Source organism: Hemicordylus capensis, chromosome 14 (genome assembly GCF_027244095.1).
Source record: "Hemicordylus capensis ecotype Gifberg chromosome 14, rHemCap1.1.pri, whole genome shotgun sequence".
Classification (NCBI taxonomy): domain Eukaryota; kingdom Metazoa; phylum Chordata; class Lepidosauria; order Squamata; family Cordylidae; genus Hemicordylus; species Hemicordylus capensis.
In genome coordinates, this window is record NC_069670.1 from 5,584,506 (window position 1) to 5,611,807 (window position 27,302).

At 52.6% G+C, this 27,302-nt stretch overlaps 2 protein-coding genes across 2 annotated transcripts; both read left to right on the top strand.

Annotated features, from left to right (window-relative positions):
* The first annotated feature begins 2,864 nt into the window (after window positions 1-2,864).
* Window positions 2,865-7,208, top strand: LOC128337259 (uncharacterized). Its single transcript, XM_053278045.1, has 7 exons — window positions 2,865-2,880; window positions 4,031-4,054; window positions 4,565-4,596; window positions 5,262-5,430; window positions 5,606-5,731; window positions 6,010-6,408; window positions 6,944-7,208. Exons 1-7 carry the CDS (start codon window positions 2,865-2,867, stop codon window positions 7,138-7,140), a joined length of 963 nt encoding a protein of 320 aa, XP_053134020.1. The 3' UTR covers window positions 7,141-7,208.
* Window positions 7,209-17,852: 10,644 nt separating this feature from the next.
* On the top strand, window positions 17,853-19,884 carry LOC128337513 (cleavage and polyadenylation specificity factor subunit 6-like). Its single transcript, XM_053278587.1, has 4 exons — window positions 17,853-18,037; window positions 18,213-18,338; window positions 18,617-19,033; window positions 19,625-19,884. Exons 2-4 carry the CDS (start codon window positions 18,245-18,247, stop codon window positions 19,819-19,821), a joined length of 708 nt encoding a protein of 235 aa, XP_053134562.1. The 5' UTR covers window positions 17,853-18,037; window positions 18,213-18,244; the 3' UTR covers window positions 19,822-19,884.
* The last annotated feature ends 7,418 nt before the right edge of the window (window positions 19,885-27,302 follow it).

The following is a 27,302-nucleotide window of genomic DNA, read 5'->3' on the forward strand; positions in this document are numbered from 1 at the left end:
AAGGGGATTGTGCATTTGCCCAAGATCCCAAGCCAAAATAAATAAAGTAGAGGGAGGATGAGCTTGTCCCGGGTGTCTTTGTAAAAGGGGCAAGAGAGAAGTAGATGCTCAATGGTTTCCAGTGCCTCCCCAGAGTCACAAAGACTTTCTGCAAATGGGAACTTCCTGTATTTGCCTTCCAGAACCGCAGAAGGAAGGGCTTGACAGTGAGCGAGTGTGAATGCCCTTCTGTGGCCGGGTATTTCCAACTGTGTCAAATAGACAGAGAGGGAGACAGTGAATCTGAGACTCTCCGAGGCCAGGAAGCCAGTTGCCCTACTTAGATCTGTGGGGCGTTCTGTGTCGAGGAACCTCTGTTTGATGGCCATTGTTGCCTTATCACAGCCCATAGCAAGCCGGAGGAATGAGGAGAAGCCCAATACATAGGAACATAGGAAGCTGCCACATACCGAGTCAGACCATTTGCTCCATCTAGCTCAGTATTGTCTACACTGACTGGCAGCGGCTTCTCCCAGGTTGCAGGCAGGAGTCTCTCTCAGCCCTATCTTGGAGATGTTGCCAGGGAGGGAACTTGGAACCTTCTGCTCTTCCCAGAGTGGCTCCATCTCCTGAGGGGGTCGGGATTATCTCGCAGTGCTCACACTTCTAGTCTCCCATTCATATGCAACCAGGGCGGACCCTGCTTAGCTAAGGGGACAAGTCGTGCTTGCGACCACAAGACCAGCTCTTCTCTCATAAACTGTGGTTATGGCATCGTCCATGTTCAGATGTAACACCACCACTGCCCAACCTCATGTTGGGGTGACGAAATTTACTACCGGAGTTTGCTCAAACTGGAGTTAAGCTACGTAAACCACAGGTTGTTTTTTTTCTGGGCTATGTCAAAGCATTCTGCACCCATTTAAAAATATCTGAATTCCCCTGGTTGAGGCAAAGGGAGAAGGCTGGAAAAAAGGGGACCAAGCGGGGATCTGAGGAAAAGGTTTTACAAGGATTAGTTCTATGGGCTTGGTAAGGAAGCAATGATAAAATCGGGACTCATGACGCCCAGGTCACCATTCTGCAACGCCAATTCTGCACCTAGGCAAGAGAGCTAGACTTGCTCCAGGCAAGCAATGGCAGGGCTGGGCAGGCAGAGTAATTTGTTCGCTTGCACGGAAAGAGCCGCCTAAACCTCAAGAGAGAATCCAGATCCTCGCTCCCTCTCCGCATCACACCTGAAGGATGTCGCTCCAGCTTCCTTTCCACACCCATGCAAATCCAGAGTCACACCCCCTGCACTCACGCTCGGCACTGAAAGAAGGGTAACACAAAAGGACCACACAAGCAGCTTTCCTGGAAGGGTTAGGGGGTGGGCGGAGGGGAGATCTGGGGAAAGACCTCAAGAGGTGGCTTAGTTTCATGATTTCAGGGGCCTCTAGGTTTCAGGGGCCTGGAGCACCTTTCTTATGAGGCAAGGCTACAACACCTGGGGCTATTGAGTTTAGAAAAAAGACGACTGTGGGGAGACATGATAGAGGGCTATAAAATCATGCATGGTGTGCAGAAAGTGGATCGAGAGAAATTCTTCTCCATCTCCCATAACACTAGAACCAGGGGTCCTCCCTTGGAATTGATGGCCAGGAAATCTAGGACAAGCAAACGGAAGTACTTTTTCACACAACACATAATCAACTTGTGGAATTCTCTGCCACGAGATGTGGTAACAGCCAACAACCTGGAGGGCTTGAAGAGGGGTTTGGATAACTTCATGGAGGAGAAGTCTATCAACGGCTACTAGTCGGAGGGCTGTAGGCCACCTCCAGCCTCGGGGGCGGGGTGCCTCTGGGTACCAGTTGCAGGGGGAGTAACAGCAGGAGAGAGGGCATGCCCTCAACTCCTGCCTGTGGCTTCCAGCGGCATCTGGTGGGTGACTGTGCAAAACGGGCTGCTGGACTAGATGGGCTTCCTTGGGCCTGATCCAGCAGGGCTGTTCTTATGTTCTTATGATTCCATGGGGGAGCGGGAAAGGGAACTGAGGCATTAAGCAGAAGGGTGAGGGGAAGAGACGAGGAGAGCTGGTCTTGTGGTCGCAAGCATGAGTCATCCGCTTTGCTAAGCAGGGGTTGCCCTGTTCTGCATTTGAATGGGAGACTACATGTGTGAGCACTGGAAGATCTTCCCCTTGGGGGATTTGGCTGCTCTGGGGAGAGCAGAAGAACGCAAGTTCTCTCCCTGTATCTTCTGCCTTCAACTTTGGAGAAGCCACTCCTATTGTCCCATATTGCAGTTGGGGTGGATGATGGGAGCTGTAGTCCCACAATGGCTGGTGGCTCTCAGCTTGGCTCCCATTCTCTTTTGTCTGAAAGGACTCTGGTGCCTCAGCCTTACCTGAATACATCTTAAGCCCTGCAAATGAGGGGTGGGTGTCCCTCCTCGGGACCCCTTGTTCCAAGGAAGCCCTTGAATTCTGGCCCCTTGCAGTGGCATTCTGGGCTGCTCAGTCTCCTTTCATGACATTTGGGTCTTGTGAAGACAAACCATTAAGAAGAGAAAAACGGAGAACAAAAAAGCTGTACTTGTAAGTTCAACCTCCCGGGAAAAAGAACTCACTGTTTTGAGGCTAGAGGAATCCTCAAAATTTGACCGTGAAGACCCAACCCAACCATTGCAAAGACAAAACCAACTCGGAAAGGGAAGCATTTCTGCCCTGGTTGCCAGCAGAGGTCACTGCAGACCAAACCTTCTTCTCCAGGCCTCTCCTTTCCCACCAGGAGCCAAAGCAGCAGCTGGAGGCTTGGATTGGGGTGGGGGGAGCCCATTTGGGGGGCCGCTTGGTACTGCGAGGGGAGCCTTTAGCAACTAGGTAGCAGGAGGGAGAAGTGATGGTGTGGAATCCAGGTAGGAGGAAACGCTAAGCAGGACTAGGACAGTACCATCCTTCTTGGCTTTCATACCCAGCTTTGGACCAGAGTAGGAAGAAAAGCTGATCTCCCCAGCGTTTCCTCCTCCCTGGATTCCACACCATCACTTCTCCCTCCTCCTCCCTGGCTGTTTCTTTCCACACCACCCAAAAGGGGGAGCACACCCAGCTCCCAAACCAGGGCAGGACACTTGTCTGACGGAGATTTGGGTGGTGTGAATGGCCTCCAGATGCGAAGGAGGGCTTCCTTTCTGCAGAGGCATTCCTAAGCAAGGGGCTGAAGGGTGTGTGATTAGAGGGGGAAGCCATGTGGGGAGCAGGGAGGGCAGAAAGGGCTGACCCTGCCCTGGTGCTTGGGGACTGGGAGCTGCATCCCAAGACAGACAGGATTTCAAACCTAAACAAGCCAGCGTGGCCATTAGTGGATCTGGTGACCTCACCGCAGTTAACGGAATTCTGCAGGGATTCTGCCAGAAGAGGTTCATTGGCCATCCTGGGCGTCCAGCGGCAGTTGGTTGGTCTTGCTGTCTGGTTTTCTTTGCCGAAATGGGTGGCTGCTTCGCCTGCTTCAGGTACAGTCTGGCATGGCGGTGGGGCAGGGGTGGGACCCAACCCAAGGGCTGCCTGGGACTGCTTTTGAAAGCTGTCCTTCCTTGGTTTTACCTTCTCTGGGTTGGATGCCTCTCAATCCCAGTTGCAGGGGAGCAACCGCAGGAGAGAGGACAAGCTCTCACCCCCTGCCTGTGGGCTTCCCAGAGGCATCAGGTGGGCCACTGTGTGAAATAGGATGCTGGGCTAGATGGGCCTCCATGGGCCTGATCCAGCAGGGCTGCTCTTCTGTTCTTCATTTCACCTCCAGCATGGAACCCAAGCAGCTTGTCCTTGAAATGCAGGAACCCTCAAGGGTCGCCTCGTGGGGTGGTTTCCACAGTAGTTCCTGGGCTTGCAGGCCCTAGACTCATGAACCACGAGGAGTGCCCAGGAACTATGGGAGACCACTAAGGGGGTGGTTGTGGGGAAACCCTTGGCCCTCCCTTTGAAGCTGACATCTCCAGCTGCCCATGAAGCCCACCCTTCCTCTTGCCAAGAATCGTGCCTAAGCCTGCTTCTTCCTTCTTCTTCTTCCAGGTCCCAGCAGGAAGAAGCTGTCAAGTAAGTGGTTCTTCTTTCCCTTCTGGATGTTTCTGGCCCAGGAGGGGGTCCCCCTCAAGCGTGGATGGGGTTCAGGCAGGACCCCAACCCAGGAGGTGTGGCACCCATGTCCCCAACTGGGTGAGCCCGGCTACCTTCAGGAGGCCAAACACAGGCCGATGGATATGATGCTAGCAAATCTGAATTTGATCCCAGCAAAACTGGCTTCTTGTCTCATTTTGCAAAAACAAACAGACACGCCCCAAATGAAACCTGTTTTGGAAAGCTCTTCTGGAGAGGGATGGGTCAGTCCTCAGGGCCCAACAGTACCCCTGATGCTGTCCGTTCCTAACCCCAGCAAATTCCCAACTCTGGAGGCATCCAAAACGGGCAGGGCCACCTAGAAGGACTGCTGGTCGGATGCATCCGAGCCAGGAGGAGAGGGGGAGATGTGCACCCCCTGGCCTGACTGGGAAACCCCCCAGGTCTTGGGATTGGTGACCGAGAATACGCCTTTGCTCTCCCCTGCAGGCTCCCTGAGGATCAAGAGGAGGAACAGACTGGTGAGTGGGGGACCAGCATGGGGAGGGCTCCTTCTCAGGGCTTCGCCAGATCTCCAGAGCAGCTCTCCTTGAGGATCTCTTGCTCTGGGCAAAGGAGCCCGATGGGAAGAAGAAGGTCGTCTGATGGATGAGTGGCAGGAGGTGGACAGGCCACCGGCCTCCTAGGCACCTGATGGAGCCCACAGCCGTATCTGGGGGGCCTCTGCCAGCCACTAGGGAGGGAGGAGGGCCATGGCCTTCAGGTCCTAGCCACACTTCCTTGTCCTAGGAAGAGACCTTTGCTTTGGAGTGGATGCCAGTCAGAGCTTGGCCTAGGGAGGCAAAGCCTAAGGCTCCGTATGGCAGCTGCGTTATGTGGGCATCGTGGCAGAGAGAGCCTCGATCCAGCCTCCCCCATTTATTTCTGACACTGGCCCACCCAAAGAACATTCTCGCTTGGCAAGTGGAAAGCGGAGGCTGTGGCCATCAGGGCTTCAAGGTTTCCTCCGTCTCCTGATCCCTGCTTCCTTCCCTCTCTTGCAGGTGTTCCTGAGAACCCCAGCCCTGTCCCCCCTCCTGCTTCCCCCACCCACCGACCCCAATCCCTACCTCCCCACCCCACCTCCCCCCTATGCTCCCACCACCCCATCCCAGTCTCCCCCTCCCTCCCTCTTCTTCTAACGGAGGAAACATCACCCCTATTCCGATCCCATCCCATCCCTGACCTCTCCACCGACCTCTCCACTGTACTAGTCCTGCCCCAGAAGACTCCCTCCACGGCATCCTCTTTTAGCACACAGGCTACCGTGGCAATAGACCTCTTGAGTGACCTCCAGGTCCAGTACACGGAGAAGCGTAAGTACAGCCCCCCTCAGCCCCTCCCCACACACCCGGACCCCCGCAAGAGGCATCCGGGGGAGATTTCGAGGCCAGCCCTCGGAACGGACCCAACCCTCGTCTTGCCCTCTCCGCGGCCCCCAGTCTGGCGAGGCCACGCCAGAGGGGGTCCCGTTTGCTCTCTCCCTCCCAGAAAAGAGGATCAAGCGTCTCTCCGAGATTTTCATGGCCTCTTTGGGAACCCTGCACTGGCAGGTTGTCTACACCAAGAGGAGGATCGAAGCGGCTGAAGAGCGTCTGTGGAGGGAAAGAGCTGCAGGTAGCTCCACCATGGCTGCCGGGCCCCCGGATGGCTCTCTTGCTCCCTCTTCCCTCCCTCCGAGGAGTCCAATCTTTGTTCCCTGCCCAGTCTTGGGGAAGGGAGGCCTGCGGGGACATTGCTGCTGCTTCCTGAGGCTGTGCCTGCATCTTCTTCCTTCCGGGTGGCCACACTCCGCTGGGGGCAGCTAAGCACCTTCTAAAGCGGGGCAGGGAGGGCAGGGGCTGGGGGTGCCCTGAGATGTCCTCCAACCTCCTCTTTGCTCTCTTCTCTTGCAGGTCACCTCTGCCAAGGCTATGATGGTGATGCAAATTCTCCTCCACCTGCTGGTTCTCCTCCTGCCTCTGGTTCTCCTCCTGCCTCTGGTTCTCCTCCTGCGGCTGGTTCTCCTCCACGTGATGGTTCTCCTCCTGCCTCTGGTTCTCCTCCTGCGGCTGGTTCTCCTCCACCTGATGGTTCTCCTCCTGCTGCTGATGCCTGCTCCTCTTCATCGTCCCAGCCCCTGCCTGGGCCCATCTCCCTGCCCTCCCTCTCCCCCACCAGCTCCCCCACTCCCCTCCACCTGCATCCCCTCCTCACCCCTCCTCCTTCCCCTCCTCTTCTGGATCCAGATCTCCACAACCTTCATGAAGTCCTGCAGGCAATGACGGAGATCCAGATTCACGAGCTGCAGGAGAGTAAGTCTCCGAAGTGCCCCACCCGACGCCCCCTTCCTCTTCCATCCTTGGGGTGGAACTTAAGAGTCCAAAAATGGCGACAGGAAGCGGGGAGAAATGTGTGCAGCAGATAAGTGGGGGAGAGCAGGCATCAGGTCCGTTCCCCAGCCTTAGAACCCGAGAGACTTGGGTTCGAAACCCCATTCAGCCACCAACCTTGCTGGCTGCTGGCTCTTCATCGCACAGCCTAAGCTGCCTCTCAGGGTTCTGGGGACGATAAAAAGCTGAACTCCTTGGAGGGAGAGCAGGCTCTGATCACCAGGAAGCAGACCAGGCGGCTGTGCTGAGAACAGCCCTCCTGATGGTTGGAGGTGGAGTTCCAGTGCATCGGCCTTTTGCACCAACCACCCTCCTGGCCACTAGGAGGGACCTTGGAAGGAGAGACAGCAAGTGAGGGTCCCGGCAGAGTCTGGGAGGGGCCAGGAGGTCAGCGCAGGGCCTGGCCTGGGGGCAGAGAGGCCCCTCCCTTCTCAGGGTCTCTTTCCTCTCCTTTCAGGCGAGAAAGACCTTGCCAGCATCAAGGAGGCACAGAGTACAGTCAAGGGGCTGAGGCGGCAGCTGACGAAGCTAAGGAGCCGGCTCTGCAGCGTGGAGGAGAAAGTGGACATTCGGGTCAGGAAAAGCCAGCTGGACCGTGGTGGAGGAGGAGGAGAAGGCGGAGGGGGGGGAGATGGGCTTGATCGGGACAGTTAGGAGGCACAATGTACTTATTTCTTTGTTTAGCCTGTATTTTTAGCATAGATCTTTTTGATTGGCATTTGATTGGGGAAGGGGAGGGGGAGGGGGAGGGGAAATGATGATACGTGGGAGATAATACGATTGAAATTAGACACGGCAGAAATTGATTGTAAAAAATAAAGGGTTTGTGTTCGTTTTTAAAGAAGAGAAAGATATACTGCTCGGAGTATTCTTTGGGCACAGTGGGATGGAAAGGTCTTTGGGTCCAGCCGAGCTGCAGAAACGTCTCTCCTGGGAGATGCCTTCGGGGCCAAGGGAGGATCTGAGAGGCGCTACTCACCGGAGCGCTTTCCTGGCTCAAGGTAGACTGCTCCTTGGTAGGAGGCTCCCCGGCCCCTGATCCACCTCCATTGTTTCTCAAGGAGATCTGAGAAGTTTGAGAAAGCCAAGCCTTTCCCCGATAGGCAGATTTCACAGACTGACTGAGAGGAGGCCATGAAAGCCTTTCTCTCTACAAGATGATGTCTCATTCAGTCTGTCATTCATTCCTCAAAGCAACTGACAAGCACGCCTTTTCTTCCAAGATACGGTTAGGCAGCCTCAACCAATTTTGACTTGTTATTGGAGTGGCTCACAACAGCACAACAATAAAAGCTTCCAGTCAAAACGCAGAACACAAAACAAACAAATAACAATACAAAATAGAAAACACAGTATCAAACAAAAATTTTTAGAACATTTTTTTAAAAAAATAATCAATTTCATAAAGCCTGTTTGTGGGCCGAAGGCAAAGATGGTGGCGGACACACAGTGCAAACAAACGTCTGCCTCGTATGATTGCGTCCTTGCCATTTGTATAAACTGCATCACACCAGAGGAAGTCCATTGTTTCCAGTGGGCTTACACTTCTGCCTCCCCATTGGATGCATTTTGCCTTTGTGCGCTTGTACGACTTACATGATACTACTGGGCTGGCGTTCTGTTGTGCTGCATGGCAGCCTCACGATTTTTTTAAAAATTCAAAGTAAATTTATTAAAACAGAATTACAACACTAAGAGGTATAGAACCAGACACCAACAGCAAAACATTATAGGACAAATCTCAACTCATCGGTCCATCCATACTCTGAGATTGCCTGTGGTAGGAAAACAACCATCACCTCCCCTATTAGTGTGAAGAATAAAATCTAGGTTAGATTTTAGAATGGACTTCTACTGAGCCACACCACTGGTCCAGCTCACTCAGCATCTGGCCCTTTCAGAGCTTGGGGCGCCCCAAGTTGTTCTGTTCACTTTGCACCTCGAGGAAAATAAAGGAGAGCAGGAGAAGCCACTCTGGGTCCTGTTCATCTGGTTATTCTCCCTCCTCTCTAGAAAGGCAAGGAGATGAGCTTTCCATCAAGTCCTCTTCCGCAGGGAAATTTAGTCATTTGAAAACGATAGTGTACCCTCCTCCCATGAAGGCTTTATTACACCCCATGAACAGGAAGCGGTGGGTGGGGAATTCTAGAGATCCATCCTCTATATCCGGCTAGTATTTTTTTTTAAAAAAATTATGTCAGTCACAAGAAGCACAGTTAACAGATCTAATCAAACAAGCAACCGCTAGAGATGTGTGGATCGACTCGCTTCGGGTCAGGCTCAACATCGAGCCGGCCCGGTTTGTGCAATCGGAGTTCGAACCAGCCTGTCCCGCCAAAGGGGTGTGTCGGTAAAAACAGACTTACCCCTGGTCCAAAGAAATGGCTCACAGGCCAGATCGGGGGTATAGTTGTGTCACCAATTTCCCACACTGTGTTATCACTCTACACACACACACACACACACACACACACACACACACACACACACACAGAAGCAGCAGGTGACAACTGTCAAGGAAGAATTGCAGTTCAGTCCCCAAACAGCAGAGCAAAACCAGTTTGGTGAGAAAGCAGCAAAGCAAGAGGTCTTGAGACAGTTCACTACAGAAGAATTCCAAGGATTTATTGGAATATTTTCCTGGCAGGGTCTGGAACATAGGAGCATAGGAAGCTGCCATATACTGAGTCAGACCATTGGTCTTATCTAGCTCAGTATTGTCTCCACAGACTGGCAGCGGCTTCTCCAAGGCTGCAGGCAGAAATCTCTCTCCCAGCCCTATCTTGGAGATGCTGCCAGAGAGGGAACTTGGAACCCTCTGCTCTTCCCAGAGCATCTCCATCCCCTGAGGGGAATCTCTTCCCATGCTCACACTTATAGTCTCCCATTCAAATGCAACCAGGGCGGACCCTGCTTAGCTAAGGGGACGACTCATGCTTGCTACCACAAGACCAGCTCTCCTCTCCGAGCAGTTGGTCTTCCTAATAATGTGTGACAAGAAACACCCCCCCCATTTATAAGTTATAAATAACTTATAAAAGTTATTTATAAATGAATGAATGAATGAATAAATATACTATTGTTTGTTCCAGAAGTTTTTAATATTTTCTGCCATGCAACAAGCCCCTTATAGGATTTTTTAGATAGTTTTTTTTTTTTAAGCCAGCAAAATTTCCAAGCTGTTTTAAATTAAATGTTCAGAGACTTCTCAGTCTCCCCCTCCCCCCCCAAAGCCCTATGGCAAGCAGATCCCTATATATCCGGGGGAGAGGGGTGACCCCCAAAAGGAGTTCACGTTCTACCTGGCAGATGCTGGGCTGGGCAGAGGGTCTGCTGCAGAGAGCTGTGGGGGCCACTCTGCCTCCCTGCCTCCTGCCTGCCTTCCTTGCTTGGGGCCTCCCTGCAAGCCGACTCCAGTTCAGGCTCCACTGAGGCCTACACGGAGGCCTCCCTGGAAGCCCCGCCCACCCGCCAATCAGCCGAGAGGCCGGGAGAAAAGGAGCTCTTTGCAGCTTTCCCTGCTGCTTCGATTGCCGGCCAGGAGGACAAGCAGGAGAGAGGAGGGCAAAGAGGGCAAGAGGCTGAGGGGACATGGGGCTGGGCAGGGGGCAATGGGGAGTCATGTGAGGTGTCTCTGGGGGGGGCCCCCAAGGCAGTGGGGACCCCAGGAAACCGCCTCCCCTTGCCTAATGGTAGTTACGCCCCTGGAGTCGGAAGCCAAGAGTTCACCTGCTCAGCTCCGGTGATGGGACAGGCATGGCCTTTCCACCAGCTTCTTCCACCTCACGTTGGGCTGGCCAAACTGATTACGAATCGAAGGTTCAAACTGGCGTTTGGCAATGTCAACCACAGGGCGCCATTGCTGCGGATTTCCATCCTCTGCCCCGCTTAATTGCAGTTTCGCGTGATGTGCGAATGCGGCCATTGTCAATTCGGCTGGGTCCAACTCCGTTGGCTTTGCGTGTCAGCTGTAGACGCCAGCGCCTCAGCAGCCATGCAGTGTGAAATGGGCCACTGTAGACGTTCTCCGAAGTGAAACATTTGCTGTGGACAGTGTCCGTGTGCAGTGTCTGAAGAGTCCCAGGAAATCTGAGCAGATCGTACATGCTGAGGAAAGTTCCTGCTGTACGTTCTCTTTGTTGGGAATTCCATTGGTCATACCAATTGGTCCCCCTAGCTCCGTATTGTCTACCCAGACTGGCAGCGGCTTCTCCAAGGTTCTAGGTAGCTCGGTCTGGAGCTGCCAGGGAGGGAAGTGGGAATCTTCTGCATACAAGCATGCAGGTGCAATCGTCCCAGAGTGTCAATCAGCAGCGTGCTCAGCCACTCACGTGGGGGAGAGGGAGGAGACCTAAGTGTGATGGTGGGCGCAACGTCTTGTGCCCAGATCTGGAGCCTACATTTGAAGGAAGACATTGATAAACCGGAATGGGGTCAGAGGAGGGCAGCCAAGGCGGTGGTGAAAGACTAAAACATTGAGGGCTTCTTAGTTTAGAGAGTGAGGTGGTTGGGGGGAATGTCTGGCAGCAAAAGCACGACACACCACAGGAAGACCTTCTCCGCTCAGCACATAATGTAGGGACTTTGCTGCCACAGCTGCAGCAGCAGACCATGAGGTCATTCACACAATCAAAAGCTGTGTTCTGCCTGGGTTTGGGAGCTTTGTGGGCTCCCAATTTCCGGTTGCGTGGAAGCAAGGTAGGAAGAAAACCTGGGCAGAAGTGATTGTGTGGAAGCAAGTTAAGAGGAAAATCTGGGTAGCTTTTCCTTCCACCCAATCACTTCCACTCAGGTTTCTCTCCCATCTTGCTTCCACCCAATCACTTCTACTCAAGTTTCCCTCCTACCTTGCTTCCACCCAATCACTTCCACCCAGGTTTCCCTCCTACCTTGATTCCACCCAATCACTTCCACCCAGGTTTCCCTCCCACCTTGCTTCCACACAACTGAAACCTGGGAGCACACACAGCTCCCAGACCTGGGTAGAACACAGTTTTTGATTGTGTGAATGACCTCTATTTATTCAAAGCCCTTTTTCCAACTACAGAAGTAGCCGGTGTAGCTTCCCACCTCCAATTTATGAACACTTCCCAGACATTTTCTAATTGGAAAGAGAGAAAGAAAATGAAAACATAACCGTGACTGATATAATTTGAGAGGAGGTGTGGCACATGGTAGGTACTGTCCTTGGAGACTTCTGGTTGGTTGGTTTTTTTAGTGTTGTGTCAGTGTTGTATACCTACATATACTGTTTATATATAGGATTTTGAGAGTTAATACATGTTTTTTGACTATCCAAGTAGTTGGTCCCAATAATACTATCAATATAAAGTTATGAAACTTGAAAGCAATCGCCTTATTTTTCTATTTCTTTGGTTCCCCTCATCTATTTCTACAACTGTTTCCCATATTCCAAACTGCACAGAAACCTAGTTCCCACTTTTCATTTTGTTCCCCACTATACAAAATGTCTCCAGCTGCACTTTAGAACAAACCCTGAGCTGCAGTGGTGGACTAGGGTGAGATGACTTTAAAGAGTGGTTAGATTAATTGGAGGAGGTGGAGGAGGTTTTAAAGAGTGATAAGATTAATTTGAGGAGGAAGATGATGAGGAGGAGAGGAGTAGAAGTAGGAGAATTGAGAGGAGGAAGATGAGGGAGGAGGAGAGGAGAATTAAGCGGAGGGAGAGGAGGAGAAGGAAGATGTGGAAGAGGAGAATTAAGAGGAGGAGGAGGCTTTAAAGAGTGAAGATTAATTTGAGAAGGAAGATGAGGAGGAGGAGAGGAATAGAAGTAGGAGAATTGAGAGGAGGAGAGGAGAGGAAGAGGAAGAGGAGAATTCAGAGGAGGAAGAAGAGGAGGAGGAGGAGGAGGCTTTAAAGCGTGATAAGATTAATTTGAGGAGGAAGATGAGGAGGAGGAGAGGAGTAGAAGTAGGAGAATTGAGAGGAGGAAGATGAGGAGGAGGTGAGGAGAAGAGATGAGAGGAGGAGGAGAATTAAGAGGAGGAGGCAGCTTTAAAGTGTGTAGATTAATTTGAGGAGGAGGAAAAAGAGGAGGAGGAGGAGAGAAGGAAGAAGAGGAGGCAGCAGCAGCTTTAAAGAGATTTGAGGGGGAAGAGGAGAGGAGGAGAAGGGAGAAGAAGCATATTTGCCCAAAACTGTCACTAGGGGGGAGCGCCATGGTGCACACCCTTGATTATCTCTATATTAAGGAAAGAGAAGGGGATTGTGCATTTACCCAAGATCCCAAGCCAAAATAAATAAAGTAGAGGGAGGATGAGCTTGTCCCGGGTGTCTTTGTAAAAGGGGCAAGAGAGAAGTAGATGCTCAATGGTTTCCAGTGCCTCCCCAGAGTCACAAAGATTTTCTGCAAATGGGAACTTCCTGTATTTGCCTTCCAGAACCGCAGAAGGAAGGGCTTGACAGTGAGCGAGTGTGAATGCCCTTCTGTGGCCGGGTATTTCCAACTGTGTCAAATAGACAGAGAGGGAGACAGTGAATCTGAGACTCTCCGAGGCCAGGAAGCCAGTTGCCCTACTTAGATCTGTGGGGCGTTCTGTGTCGAGGAACCTCTGTTTGATGGCCATTGTTGCCTTATCACAGCCCATAGCAAGCCGGAGGAATGAGGAGAAGCCCAATACATAGGAACATAGGAAGCTGCCACATACCGAGTCAGACCATTTGCTCCATCTAGCTCAGTATTGTCTACACTGACTGGCAGCGGCTTCTCCCAGGTTGCAGGCAGGAGTCTCTCTCAGCCCTATCTTGGAGATGTTGCCAGGGAGGGAACTTGGAACCTTCTGCTCTTCCCAGAGTGGCTCCATCTCCTGAGGGGGTGGGGATTATCTCGCAGTGCTCACACTTCTAGTCTCCCATTCATATGCAACCAGGGTGGACCCTGCTTAGCTAAGGGGACAAGTCGTGCTTGTGACCACAAGACCAGCTCTTCTCTCATAAACTGTGGTTATGGCATCGTCCATGTTCAGATGTAACACCACCACTGCCCAACCTCATGTTGGGGTGACGAAATTTACTACCGGAGTTTGCTCAAACTGGAGTTAAGCTACGTAAACCACAGGTTGGTTTTTTTCTGGGCTATGTCAAAGCATTCTGCACCCATTTAAAAATATCTGAATTCCCCTGGTTGAGGCAAAGGGAGAAGGCTGGAAAAAAGGGGACCAAGCGGGGATCTGAGGAAAAGGTTTTACAAGGATTAGTTCTATGGGCTTGGTAAGGAAGCAATGATAAAATCGGGACTCATGACGCCCAGGTCACCATTCTGCAACGCCAATTCTGCACCTAGGCAAGAGAGCTAGACTTGCTCCAGGCAAGCAATGGCAGGGCTGGGCAGGCAGAATAATTTGTTCACTTGCACAGAAAGAGCTGCCTAAACCTCAAGAGAGAATCCAGATCCTCACTCCCTCTCCGCATCACACCTGAAGGATGTCGCTCCAGCTTCCTTTCCACACCCATGCAACTCCAGAGTCACACCCCCTGCACTCACGCTCTGCACTGAAAGAAGGGTAACACAAAAGGACCACACAAGCAGCTTTCCTGGAAGGGTTAGGGGGTGGGCGGAGGGGAGATCTGGGGAAAGACCTCAAGAGGTGGCTTAGTTTCATGATTTCAGGGGCCTCTAGGTTTCAGGGGCCTGGAGCACCTTTCTTGTGAGGCAAGGCTACAACACCTGGGGCTATTGAGTTTAGGAAAAAGACGACTGCGGGGAGACATGATAGAGGGCTATAAAATCATGCATGGTGTGGAGAAAGTGGATCGAGAGAAATTCTTCTCCCTCTCCCATAACACTAGAACCAGGGGTCCTCCCTTGGAATTGATGGCCAGGAAATCTAGGACAAGCAAACGGAAGTACTTTTTCACACAACACATAATCAACTTGTGGAATTCTCTGCCACGAGATGTGGTAACAGCCAACAACCTGGAGAGCTTGAAGAGGGGTTTGGATAACTTCATGGAGGAGAGGTCTATCAACGGCTACTAGTCGGAGGGCTGTAGGCCACCTCCAGCCTCGGGGGCGGGGTGCCTCTGGGTACCAGTTGCGGGGGGAGTAACAGCAGGAGAGAGGGCATGCCCTCAACTCCTGCCTGTGGCTTCCAGCGGCATCTGGTGGGTCACTGTGCAAAACGGGATGCTGGACTAGATGGGCTTCCTTGGGCCTGATCCAGCAGGGCTGTTCTTATGTTCTTATGATTCCATGGGGGAGCGGGAAAGGGAACTGAGGCATTAAGCAGAAGGGTGAGGGGAAGAGACGAGGAGAGCTGGTCTTGTGGTCGCAAGCATGAGTCATCCGCTTTGCTAAGCAGGAGCTGCCCTGTTCTGCATTTGAATGGGAGACTACATGTGTGAGCACTGGAAGATCTTCCCCTTGGGGGATTTGGCTGCTCTGGGGAGAGCAGAAGAACGCAAGTTCTCTCCCTGTATCTTCTGCCTTCAACTTTGGAGAAGCCACTCCTATTGTCCCATATTGCAGTTGGGGTGGATGATGGGAGCTGTAGTCCCACAATGGCTGGTGGCTCTCAGCTTGGCTCCCATTCTCTTTTGTCTGAAAGGACTCTGGTGCCTCAGCCTTACCTGAATACATCCTAAGCCCTGCAAATGAGGGGTGGGTGTCCCTCCTCGGGACCCCTTGTTCCAAGGAAGCCCTTGAATTCTGGCCCCTTGCAGTGGCATTCTGGGCTGCTCAGTCTCCTTTCATGACATTTGGGTCTTGTGAAGACAAACCATTAAGAAGAGAAAAACGGAGAACAAAAAAGCTGAACTTGTAAGTTCAACCTCCCGGGAAAAAGAACTCACTGTTTTGAGGCTAGAGGAATCCTCAAAATTTGACCGTGAAGACCCAACCCAACCATTGCAAAGACAAAACCAACTCGGAAAGGGAAGCATTTCTGCCCTGTTTGCCAGCAGAGGTCACTGCAGACCAAACCTTCTTCTCCAGGCCTCTCCTTTCCCACCAGGAGCCAAAGCAGCAGCTGGAGGCTTGGATTGGGGTGGGGGGAGCCCATTTGGGGGGCCGCTTGGTACTGTGAGGGGAGCCTTTAGCAACTAGGTAGCAGGAGGGAGAAGTGATGGTGTGGAATCCAGGTAGGAGGAAATGCTAAGCAGGACTAGGACAGTACCATCCTTCTTGGCTTTCATACCCAGCTTTGGACCAGAGTAGGGAGAAGAGCTGATCTCCCCAGCGTTTCCTCCTCCCTGGATTCCACACCATCACTTCTCCCTCCTCCTCCCTGGCTGTTTCTTTCCACACCACCCAAAAGGGGGAGCACACCCAGCTCCCAAACCTGGGCAGGACACTTGTCTGACGGAGATTTGGGTGGTGTGAATGGCCTCCAGATGTGAAGGAGGGCTTCCTTTCTGCAGAGGCATTCCTAAGCAAGGGGCTGAAGGGTGTGTGATTAGAGGGGGAAGCCATGTGGGGAGCAGGGAGGGCAGAAAGGGCTGATTCTGCCCTGGTGCTTGGGGACTGGGAGCTGCATCCCAAGACAGACAGGATTTCAAACCTAAACAAGCCAGCGTGGCCATTAGTGGATCTGGTGACCTCACCGCAGTTAACGGAATTCTGCAGGGATTCTGCCAGAGGAGGTTCATTGGCCATCCTGGGCGTCCAGCGGCAGTTGGTTGGTCTTGCTGGTTTTCTTTGCCGAAATGGGTGGCTGCTTCGCCTGCTTCAGGTACAGTCTGGCATGGCGGTGGGGCAGGGGTGGGACCCAAGGGACCCAACCCAAGGGCTGCCTGGGACTGGTTTTGAAAGCTGTCCTTACTTGTTTTTCCCTTCTCTGGGTTGGATGCCTCTCAATCCCAGTTGCAGGGGAGCAACCGCAGGAGAGAGGACAAGCTCTCACCCCCTGCCTGTGGGCTTCCCAGAGGCATCAGGTGGGCCACTGTGTGAAATAGGATGCTGGGCTCGATGGGCCTCCATGGGCCTGATCCAGCAGGGCTGCTCTTCTGTTCTTCATTTCACCTCCAGCATGGAACCCAAGCAGCTTGTCCTTGAAATGCAGGAACCCTCAAGCGTCGCCTCGTGGGGTGGTTTCCACAGTAGTTCCTGGGCTTGCAGGCCCTAGACTCATGAACCACGAGGAGTGCCCAGGAACTATGGGAGACCACTAAGGGGGTGGTTGTGGGGAAACCCTTGGCCCTCCCTTTGAAGCTGACATCTCCAGCTGCCCATGAAGCCCACCCTTCCTCTTGCCAAGAATCGTGCCTAAGCCTGCTTCTTCCTTCTTCTTCTTCCAGGTCCCAGCAGGAAGAAGCTGTCAAGTAAGTGGTTCTTCTTTCCCTTCTGGATGTTTCTGGCTCAGGAGGGGGTCCCCCTCAAGCGTGGATGGGGTTCAGGCAGGACCCCAACCCAGGAGGTGTGGCACCCATGTCCCCAACTGGGTGAGCCCGGCTACCTTCAGGAGGCCAAACACAGGCCAAGCTCTTCTGGAGAGGGATGGGTCAGTCCTCAGGGCCCAACAGTACCCCTGATGCTGTCCGTTCCTAACCCCAGCAAATTCCCAACTCTGGAGGCATCCAAAACGGGCAGGGCCACCTAGAAGGACTGCTGGTCGGATGCATCCGAGCCAGGAGGAGAGGGGGAGATGTGCACCCCCTGGCCTGACTGGGAAACCCCCCAGGTCTTGGGATTGGTGACCGAGAATACGCCTTTGCTCTCCCCTGCAGGCTCCCTGAGGATCAAGAGGAGGAACAGACTGGTGAGTGGGGGACCAGCATGGGGAGGGCTCCTTCTCAGGGCTTCGCCAGATCTCCAGAGCAGCTCTCCTTGAGGATCTCTTGCTCTGGGCAAAGGAGCCCGATGGGAAGAAGAAGGTCGTCTGATGGATGAGTGGCAGGAGGTGGACAGGCCACCGGCCTCCTAGGCACCTGATGGAGCCCACAGCCGTATCTGGGGGGCCTCTGCCAGCCACCTAGGGAGGGAGGAGGGCCATGGCCTTCAGGTCCTAGCCACACTTCCTTGTCCTAGGAAGAGACCTTTGCTTTGGAGTGGATGCCAGTCAGAGCTTGGCCTAGGGAGGCAAAGCCTAAGGCTCCGTATGGCAGCTGCGTTATGTGGGCATCGTGGCAGAGAGAGCCTCGATCCAGCCTCCCCCATTTATTTCTGACACTGGCCCACCCAAAGAACATCCTCGCTTGGCAAGTGGAAAGCGGAGGCTGTGGCCATCAGGGCCCCGAGGCTTCCTCCGTCTCCTGATCTCTGCTTCCTTCCCTCTCTTGCAGGAGTTCCTGAGAACCCCAGCCCTGTCCCCCCTCCTGCTTCCCCCACCCACCGACCCCAATCCCTACCTCCCCACCCCACCTCCCCCCTATGCTCCCACCACCCCATCCCAGTCTCCCCCTCCCTCCCTCTTCTTCTAACGGAGGAAAGATCACCCCTATTCCGATCCCATCCCATCCCTGACCTCTCCACCGACCTCTCCACTGTACTAGTCCTGCCCCAGAAGACCCCCTCCACGGCATCCTCTTTTAGCACACAGGCTACCGTGGCAATAGACCTCTTGAGTGACCTCCTGGTCCAGTACACGGAGAAGCGTAAGTACAGCCCCCCTCAGCCCCTCCCCACACACCCGGACCCCCGCAAGAGGCATCCGGGGGAGATTTCGAGGCCAGCCCTCGGAACGGACCCAACCCTCGTCTTGCCCTCTCCGCGGCCCCCAGTCTGGCGAGGCCACGCCAGAGGGGGTCCCGTTTGCTCTCTCCCTCCCAGAAAAGAGGATCAAGCGTCTCTCCGAGATTTTCATGGCCTCTTTGGGAACCCTGCACTGGCAGGTTGTCTACACCAAGAGGAGGATCGAAGCGGCTGAAGAGCGTCTGTGGAGGGAAAGAGCTGCAGGTAGCTCCACCATGGCTGCCGGGCCCCCGGATGGCTCTCTTGCTCCCTCTTCCCTCCCTCCGAGGAGTCCAATCTTTGTTCCCTGCCCAGTCTTGGGGAAGGGAGGCCTGCGGGGACATTGCTGCTGCTTCCTGAGGCTGTGCCTGCATCTTCTTCCTTCCGGGTGGCCACACTCCGCTGGGGGCAGCTAAGCACCTTCTAATGCGGGGCAGAGAGGGCAGGGGCTGGGGGTGCCCTGAGATGTCCTCCAACCTCCTCTTTGCTCTCTTCTCTTGCAGGTCATCTCCGCCAAGGCTATGATGGTGATGCAAATTCTCCTCCACCTGCTGGTTCTCCTCCTGCCTCTGGTTCTCCTCCTGCCTCTGGTTCTCCTCCTGCCTCTGGTTCTCCTCCGGCGGCTGGTTCTCCTCCACCTGATGGTTCTCCTCCTGCCTCTGGTTCTCCTCCGGCGGCTGGTTCTCCTCCACCTGATGGTTCTCCTCCTGCTGCTGATGCCTGCTCCTCTTCATCGTACCAGCCCCTGCCTGGGCCCATCTCCCTGCCCTCCCTCTCCCCCACCAGCTCCCCCACTCCCCTCCACCTGCATCCCCTCCTCACCCCTCCTCCTTCCCCTCCTCTTCTGGATCCAGATCTCCACAACCTTCATGAAGTCCTGGAGGCAATGACGGAGATCCAGATTCATGAGCTGCAGGAGAGTAAGTCTCCGAAGTGCCCCACCCGACGTCCCCTTCCTCTTCCATCCTTGGGGTGGAACTTAAGAGTCCAAAAATGGCGACAGGAAGCGGGGAGAAATGTGTGCAGCAGATAAGTGGGGGAGAGCAGGCATCAGGTCCGTTCCCCAGCCTTAGGACCAGAGGGACTTGGGTTCGAATCCCCGTGCAGCCACCAAACTTGCTGGCTGCTGGCTCTTCATCGCACAGCCTAAGCTGCCTCTCAGGGTTCTGGTGAGGATAAAAAGCTGAACTCCTTGGTGGGAGAGCAGGCTCTGATCACCAGGAAGTAGACAAACCTTTCGCTCTTTGAGCTGAGCCCTGAGGAAAAGAGGAAACCCAGGAGGGTGCCAGGCGGCTGTGCTGAGAACAGCCCTCCTGATGGTTGGAGGTGGAGTTCCAGTGCATCGGCCTTTTGCACCAACCACCCTCCTGGCCACTAGGAGGGACCTTGGAAGCAGAGACAGCAAGTGAGGGTCCCGGCAGAGTCTGGGAGGGGCCCGGAGGTCAGCGCAGGGCCTGGCCTGGGGGCAGAGAGGCCCCTCCCTTCTCAGGGTCTCTTTCCTCTCCTTTCAGGCGAGAAAGACCTTGCCAGCATCAAGGAGGCACAGAGTACAGTCAAGGGGCTGAGGCGGCAGCTGACGAAGCTAAGGAGCCGGCTCTGCAGCGTGGAGGAGAAAGTGGACATTCGGGTCAGGAAAAGCCAGCTGGACCGTGGTGGAGGAGGAGGAGAAGGCGGAGCGGGGGGAGATGGGCTTGATCGGGACAGTTAGGAGCCACAATGTACTTATTTCTTTGTTTAGCCTGTATTTTTAGCATAGATCTTTTTGATTGGCATTTGATTGGGGAGGGGGAGGGGGAGGGGGAGGGGGAGGGGAGGGGAGGGGAAATGATGATACGTGGGAGATAATACGATTGAAATTAGACACGGCAGAAATTGATTGTAAAAAATAAAGGGTTTGTGTTTGTTTTTAAAGAAGAGAAAGATATACTGCTCGGAGTATTCTTTGGGCACAGTGGGATGGAAAGGTCTTTGGGTCCAGCCCAGCTGCAGAAACGTCTCTCCTGGGAGATGCCTTCGGGGCCAAGGGAGGCTCTGAGAGGCGCTACTCACCGGAGCTCTTTCCCGGCTCAAGGTAGACTGCTCCTTGGTAGGAGGCTCCTCGGCTGCTGGTCCGCCCCCATTGTTTCTCAAGGAGATCTGAGAAGTTTGAGAAAGCCAAGCCTTTCCCCGATAGGCAGATTTCACGGCCTGACTGAGAGGAGGCCATGAAAGCCTTTCTCTCCACAAGACGATGTCTCATTCAGTCTGTCGTTCATTCCTCAAAGCAACTGACAAGCGCGCCTTTTCTCCCCAGATACGGTTAGGCAGCCTCAACCAGCTTTGCCTTGTTATTGGAGTGGCTTGCAACAGCACAACAATAAAAGCTTCCAGTCAAAACACAGAACACAAAACAAACAAATCACAATACAAAATAGAAAACACAGTACCAAACAAAACATTTTAGAACATTTTTTTTTTAAAAAATAATCAATTTCACAAAGCCTGTTTGTGGGCCGAAGGCAAAGATGGTGGCGGACACACAGTGCAAACAAACGTCTGCCTCGTATGATTGCATCCGTGCCATTTGTATAAACTGCATCACACCAGAGCAAGTCCATTGTTTCCAGTGGGCTTACACTTCTGCCTCCCCTTTGGGATGCATTTTGCCTTTGTGCACCTGTTATCACTCTACACACACACACACACACACGCAGCAGGTGACAACTGTCAAGGAAGAATTGCAGTTCAGTCCCCAAACAGCAGAGCAAAACCAGTAAGAGCACTTCTGCCCGCAGATTCAGAGGTTTGCCTGTATATGGCATAAATGGAACCTGTGTGCACTTTCAGGTTTAGTCAAGAACTTTGCACACAGATGAGTCGGACAGGGGCGTAGCCAGGTTGGAGTGGGCCCAGAGACCAGATTTTAAAATGGGGCCCCCTCTCAAAGTCCAGGGCATCCGCACACCCCAGGCCCCCAAGGATTTAAGTCTGATATTCCAAAATAAGGATGCAGCCTGGAAATACATTTCACTGAATACACACACACACACACACACACACACACACACACTTCACAATATATAGTGATATACATTGAGAACTATATATTTGTGCTACTTTTAATGCCCAGAACACTCTAGAAACACTAATTGTTAAAATGGGACCCTCGCTGCAGATTAGCAAAGGAGACTTTCAACCATGCAGGGTGAGCCTATATATGTTTTCTCAGAATTTTGAACCAATTCAGTCAAGTTGGATTGCAGGAGGTTCTTCACAGGAGGCTTTTAAAGCCCTTTAACACACCTCTCCTCGGGAATGGAGGTGCTGCATTCACATGTTGGCCAGATTGACCCTGAAGTCCCTGCGGGTTCTTGGGGAGCAGTTCACACACAAGAAAAATTAAATAAAATAAAAGCACCACACATGCTTCCCAGTTCTCACTCAGACCTTCTGGGTTGCAAACCAACTTGAACAAAAGTGCATTTACAAAAGAATGAATGAATAAATAAAATTAATATAATATTGTTCCAGAAGTTTTTAATATTTTCTGCCATGCAACAAGCCCCTTATAGGATTTTTTAGATAGTTTTTTTTTTTTAAGCCAGCAAAATTTCCAAGCTGTTTTAAATTAAATGTTCAGAGACTTCCCCCCCCCAAGCCCTATGGCAAGCAGATCCCTATATATCCGGGGGAGAGGGGTGACCCCCAAAAGGAGTTCACGTTCTACCTGGCAGATGCTGGGCTGGGCAGAGGGTCTGCTGCAGAGAGCTGTGGGGGCCACTCTGCCTCCCTGCCTCCTGCCTGCCTTCCTTGCTTGGGGCCTCCCTGCAAGCCGACTCCAGTTCAGGCTCCACTGAGGCCTACACGGAGGCCTCCCTGGAAGCCCCGCCCACCCGCCAATCAGCCGAGAGGCCGGGAGAAAAGGAGCTCTTTGCAGCTTTCCCTGCTGCTTCGATTGCCGGCCAGGAGGACAAGCAGGAGAGAGGAGGGCAAAGAGGGCAAGAGGCTGAGGGGACATGGGGCTGGGCAGGGGGCAATGGGGAGTCATGTGAGGTGTCTCTGGGGGAGCCCCCAAGGCAGTGGGGCCCCCAGGAAACCGCCTCCCCTTGCCTAATGGTAGTTACGCCCCTGGAGTCGGAAGCCAAGAGTTCACCTGCTCAGCTCCGGTGATGGGACAGGCATGGCCTTTCCACCAGCTTCTTCCACCTCACGTTGGGCTGGCCAAACTGACAACGAATCGAAGGTTCAAACTGGCGTTTGGCAAGGTCAACCACAGGGCGCCTTTGCTGCGGATTTCCATCCTCTGCCCCGCTTAATTGCAGTTTCGCGTGATGTGCGAATGCGGCCATTGTCAATTCGGCTGGGTCCAACTCCGTTGGCTTTGCGTGTCAGCTGTAGACGCCAGCGCCTCAGCAGCCATGCAGTGTGAAATGGGCCACTGTAGACGTTCTCCGAAGTGAAACATTTGCTGTGGACAGTGTCCGTGTGCAGTGTCTGAAGAGTCCCAGGAAATCTGAGCAGATCGTACATGCTGAGGAAAGTTCCTGCTGTACGTTCTCTTTGTTGGGAATTCCATTGGTCATACCAATTGGTCCCCCTAGCTCCGTATTGTCTACCCAGACTGGCAGCGGCTTCTCCAAGGTTCTAGGTAGCTCGGTCTGGAGCTGCCAGGGAGGGAAGTGGGAATCTTCTGCATACAAGCATGCAGGTGCAATCGTCCCAGAGTGTCAATCAGCAGCGTGCTCAGCCACTCACGTGGGGGAGAGGGAGGAGACCTAAGTGTGACGGTGGGCGCAACGTCTTGTGCCCAGATCTGGAGCCTACATTTGAAGGAAGACATTGATAAACCGGAATGGGGTCAGAGGAGGGCAGCCAAGGCGGTGGTGAAAGACTAAAACATTGAGGGCTTCTTAGTTTAGAGAGTGATGTGGTTGGGGGGAGTGTCTGGCAGCAAAAGCAAGACACACCACAGGAAGCCCTTCTCCGCTCAGCACATAATGTGTGGACTTTGCTGCCACAGCTGCAGCAGCAGACCATGAGGTCATTCACACAATCAAAAGCTGTGTTCTGCCCGGGTTTGGGAGCTCTGTGGGCTCCCAATTTCCGGTTGCGTGGAAGCAAGGTAGGAAGAAAACCTGGGCAGAAGTGATTGTGTGGAAGCAAGTTAAGAGGAAAATCTGGGTAGCTTTTCCTTCCACCCAATCACTTCCACTCAGGTTTCTCTCCCATCTTGCTTCCACTCAATCACTTCCACTCAGGTTTCCCTCCTTCCTTGATTCCACCCAATCACTTCCACCCAGGTTTCCCTCCTACCTTGATTCCACCCAATCACTTCCACCCAGGTTTCCCTCCCACCTTGCTTCCACACAACTGAAACCTGGGAGCACACACAGCTCCCAGACCTGGGTAGAACACAGTTTTTGATTGTGTGAATGACCTCTATTTATTCAAAGCCCTTTTTCCAACTACAGAAGTAGCCGGTGTAGCTTCCCACCTCCAATTTATGAACACTTCCCAGACATTTTCTAATTGGAAAGAGAGAAAGAAAATGAAAACATAACCGTGACTGATATAATTTGAGAGGAGGTGTGGCACATGGTAGGTACTGTCCTTGGAGACTTCTGGTTGGTTGGTTTTTTTAGTGTTGTGTAAGTGTTGTATACCTACATATACTGTTTATATATAGGATTTTGAGAGTTAATACATGTTTTTTGACTATCCAAGTAGTTGGTCCCAATAATACTATCAATATAAAGTTATGAAACTTGAAAGCAATCGCCTTATTTTTCTATTTCTTTGGTTCCCCTCATCTATTTCTACAACTGTTTCCCATATTCCAAACTGCACAGAAACCTAGTTCCCACTTTTCATTTTGTTCCACACTATACAAAATGTCTCCAGCTGCACTTTAGAACAAACCCTGAGCTGCAGTGGTGGACTAGGGTGAGATGACTTTAAAGAGTGGTTAGATTAATTGGAGGAGGAGGAGGAGGTTTTAAAGAGTGATAAGATTAATTTGAGGAGGAAGATGATGAGGAGGAGAGGAGTAGAAGTAGGAGAATTGAGAGGAGGAAGATGAGGGAGGAGGAGAGGAGAATTAAGCGGAGGGAGAGGAGGAGAAGGAAGATGTGGAAGAGGAGAATTAAGAGGAGGAGGAGGCTTTAAAGAGTGAAGATTAATTTGAGAAGGAAGATGAGGAGGAGGAGAGGAATAGAAGTAGGAGAATTGAGAGGAGGAGAGGAGAGGAAGAGAAAGAGGAGAATTCAGAGGAGGAAGAAGAGGAGGAGGAGGAGGAGGAGGAGGCTTTAAAGAGTGATAAGATTAATTTGAGGAGGAAGATGAGGAGGAGGAGAGGAGTAGAAGTAGGAGAATTGAGAGGAGGAAGATGAGGAGGAGGTGAGGAGAAGAGATGAGAGGAGGAGGAGAATTAAGAGGAGGAGGCAGCTTTAAAGTGTGTAGATTAATTTGAGGAGGAGGAAAAAGAGGAGGAGGAGGAGAGAAGGAAGAAGAGGAGGCAGCGGCAGCTTTAAAGAGATTTGAGGGGGAAGAGGAGAGGAGGAGAAGGGAGAAGAAGCATATTTGCCCAAAACTGTCACTAGGGGGGAGCGCCATGGTGCACACCCTTGATTATCTCTATATTAAGGAAAGAGAAGGGGATTGTGCATTTGCCCAAGATCCCAAGCCAAAATAAATAAAGTAGAGGGAGGATGAGCTTGTCCCGGGTGTCTTTGTAAAAGGGGCAAGAGAGAAGTAGATGCTCAATGGTTTCCAGTGCCTCCCCAGAGTCACAAAGACTTTCTGCAAATGGGAACTTCCTGTTTTTGCCTTCCAGAACCGCAGAAGGAAGGGCTTGACAGTGAGCGAGTGTGAATGCCCTTCTGTGGCCGGGTATTTCCAACTGTGTCAAATAGACAGAGAGGGAGACAGTGAATCTGAGACTCTCCGAGGCCAGGAACCAGTTGCCCTACTTAGATCTGTGGGGTGTTCTGTGTCGAGGAACCTCTGTTTGATGGCCATTGTTGCCTTATCACAGCCCATAGCAAGCTGGAGGAATGAGGAGAAGCCCAATACATAGGAACATAGGAAGCTGCCACATACCGAGTCAGACCATTTGGTCCATCTAGCTCAGTATTGTCTACACTGACTGGCAGCGGCTTCTCCCAGGTTGCAGGCAGGAGTCTCTCTCAGCCCTATCTTGGAGATGTTGCCAGGGAGGGAACTTGGAACCTTCTGCTCTTCCCAGAGTGGCTCCATCTCCTGAGGGGGTGGGGATTATCTCGCAGTGCTCACACTTCTAGTCTCCCATTCATATGCAACCAGGGTGGACCCTGCTTAGCTAAGGGGACAAGTCGTGCTTGTGACCACAAGACCAGCTCTTCTCTCATAAACTGTGGTTATGGCATCGTCCATGTTCAGATGTAACACCACCACTGCCCAACCTCATGTGGGGGTGACGAAATTTACTACCGGAGTTTGCTCAAACTGGAGTTTAGCTACGTAAACCACAGGTTGGTTTTTTTCTGGGCTATGTCAAAGCATTCTGCACCCATTTAAAAATATCTGAATTCCCCTGGTTGAGGCAAAGGGAGAAGGCTGGAAAAAAGGGGACCAAGCGGGGATCTGAGGAAAAGGTTTTACAAGGATTAGTTCTATGGGCTTGGTAAGGAAGCAATAACAAAATCGGGACTCATGACGCCCAGGTCACCATTCTGCAACGCCAATTCTGCACCTAGGCAAGAGAGCTAGACTTGCTCCAGGCAAGCAATGGCAGGGCTGGGCAGGCAGGATAATTTGTTCGCTTGCACGGAAAGAGCCGCCTAAACCTCAAGAGAGAATTCAGATCCTCACTCCCTCTCCGTATCACACCTGAAGGATGTCGCTCCAGCTTCCTTTCCACACCCATGCAAATCCAGAGTCACACCCCCTGCACTCACGCTCGGCACTGAAAGAAGGGTAACACAAAAGGACCACACAAGCAGCTTTCCTGGAAGGGTTAGGGGGTGGGCGGAGGGGAGATCTGGGGAAAGATCTCAAGAGGTGGCTCAGTTTCATGATTTCAGGGGCCTCTAGGTTTCAGGGGCCTGGAGCACCTTTCTTATGAGGCAAGGCTACAACACCTGGGGCTATTGAGTTTAGAAAAAAGACGACTACGGGGAGACATGATAGAGGGCTATAAAATCATGCATGGTGTGCAGAAAGTGGATCGAGAGAAATTCTTCTCCCTCTCCCATAACACTAGAACCAGGGGTCCTCCCTTGGAATTGATGGCCAGGAAATCTAGGACAAGCAAACGGAAGTACTTTTTCACACAACGCATAATCAACTTGTGGAATTCTCTGCCACGAGATGTGGTAACAGCCAACAACCTGGATTGCTTGAAGAGGGGTTTGGATAACTTCATGGAGGAGAGGTCTATCGACGGCTACTAGTTGGAGGGCTGTAGGCCCCCTCCAGCCTTGGGGGCGGGGTGCCTCTGGGTACCAGTTGCGGGGGGAGTAACAGCAGGAGAGAGGGCATGCCCTCAACTCCTGCCTGTGGCTTCCAGCGGCATCAGGTGGGTCACTGTGCAAAACGGGATGCTGGACTAGATGGGCTTCCTTGGGCCTGATCCAGCAGGGCTGTTCTTATGTTCTTATGATTCCATGGGGGAGCGGGAAAGGGAACTGAGCCATTAAGCAGAAGGGTGAGGGGAAGAGACGAGGAGAGATGGTCTTGTGTTCGCAAGCATGAGTCGTCCACTTTGCTAAGCAGGGGCTGCCCTGTTCTGCATTTGAATGGGAGACTACATGTGTGAGCACTGGAAGATCTTCTCCTTGGGGGATTTGGCTGCTCTGGGGAGAGCAGAAGAACGCAAGTTCTCTCCCTGTATCTTCTGCCTTCAACTTTGGAGAAGCCACTCCTACTGTCCCATATTGCAGTTGGGGTGGGTGATGGGAGCTGTAGTCCCACAATGGCTGGCGGCCCTCAGCTTGGCCCCCCTTCTCTTTTGTCTGAAAGGACTCTGGTGCCTCAGCCTTACCTGAATACAGCCTAAGCCCTGCAAATGAGGGGTGGGTGTCCCTCCTCGGGACCCCTTGTTCCAAGGAAGCCCTTGAATTCGGGCCCCTTGCAGTGGCATTCTGGGCTGCTCAGTCTCCTTTCATGACATTTGGGTCTTGTGAAGACAAACCATTAAGAAGAGAAAAACGGAGAACAAAAAAAGCTGTACTT

Excerpts from the sequence above, each read along its gene's own strand:
- LOC128337513 (XM_053278587.1), top strand. The coding sequence starts at position 18,245 with ATGGCCTCTTTGGGAACCCTGCACTGGCAGGTTGTCTACACCAAGAGG. Across the intron at positions 18,339-18,616 it reads GTGGAGGGAAAGAGCTGCAG|GTCATCTCCGCCAAGGCTAT; the intron begins GTAGCTCCACCA and ends CTTCTCTTGCAG. Across the intron at positions 19,034-19,624 it reads GATTCATGAGCTGCAGGAGA|GCGAGAAAGACCTTGCCAGC; the intron begins GTAAGTCTCCGA and ends CTCTCCTTTCAG.
- LOC128337259 (XM_053278045.1), top strand. Across the intron at positions 4,055-4,564 it reads CAGCAGGAAGAAGCTGTCAA|GCTCCCTGAGGATCAAGAGG; the intron begins GTAAGTGGTTCT and ends TCTCCCCTGCAG. Across the intron at positions 5,431-5,605 it reads GGTCCAGTACACGGAGAAGC|AAAAGAGGATCAAGCGTCTC; the intron begins GTAAGTACAGCC and ends TCTCCCTCCCAG.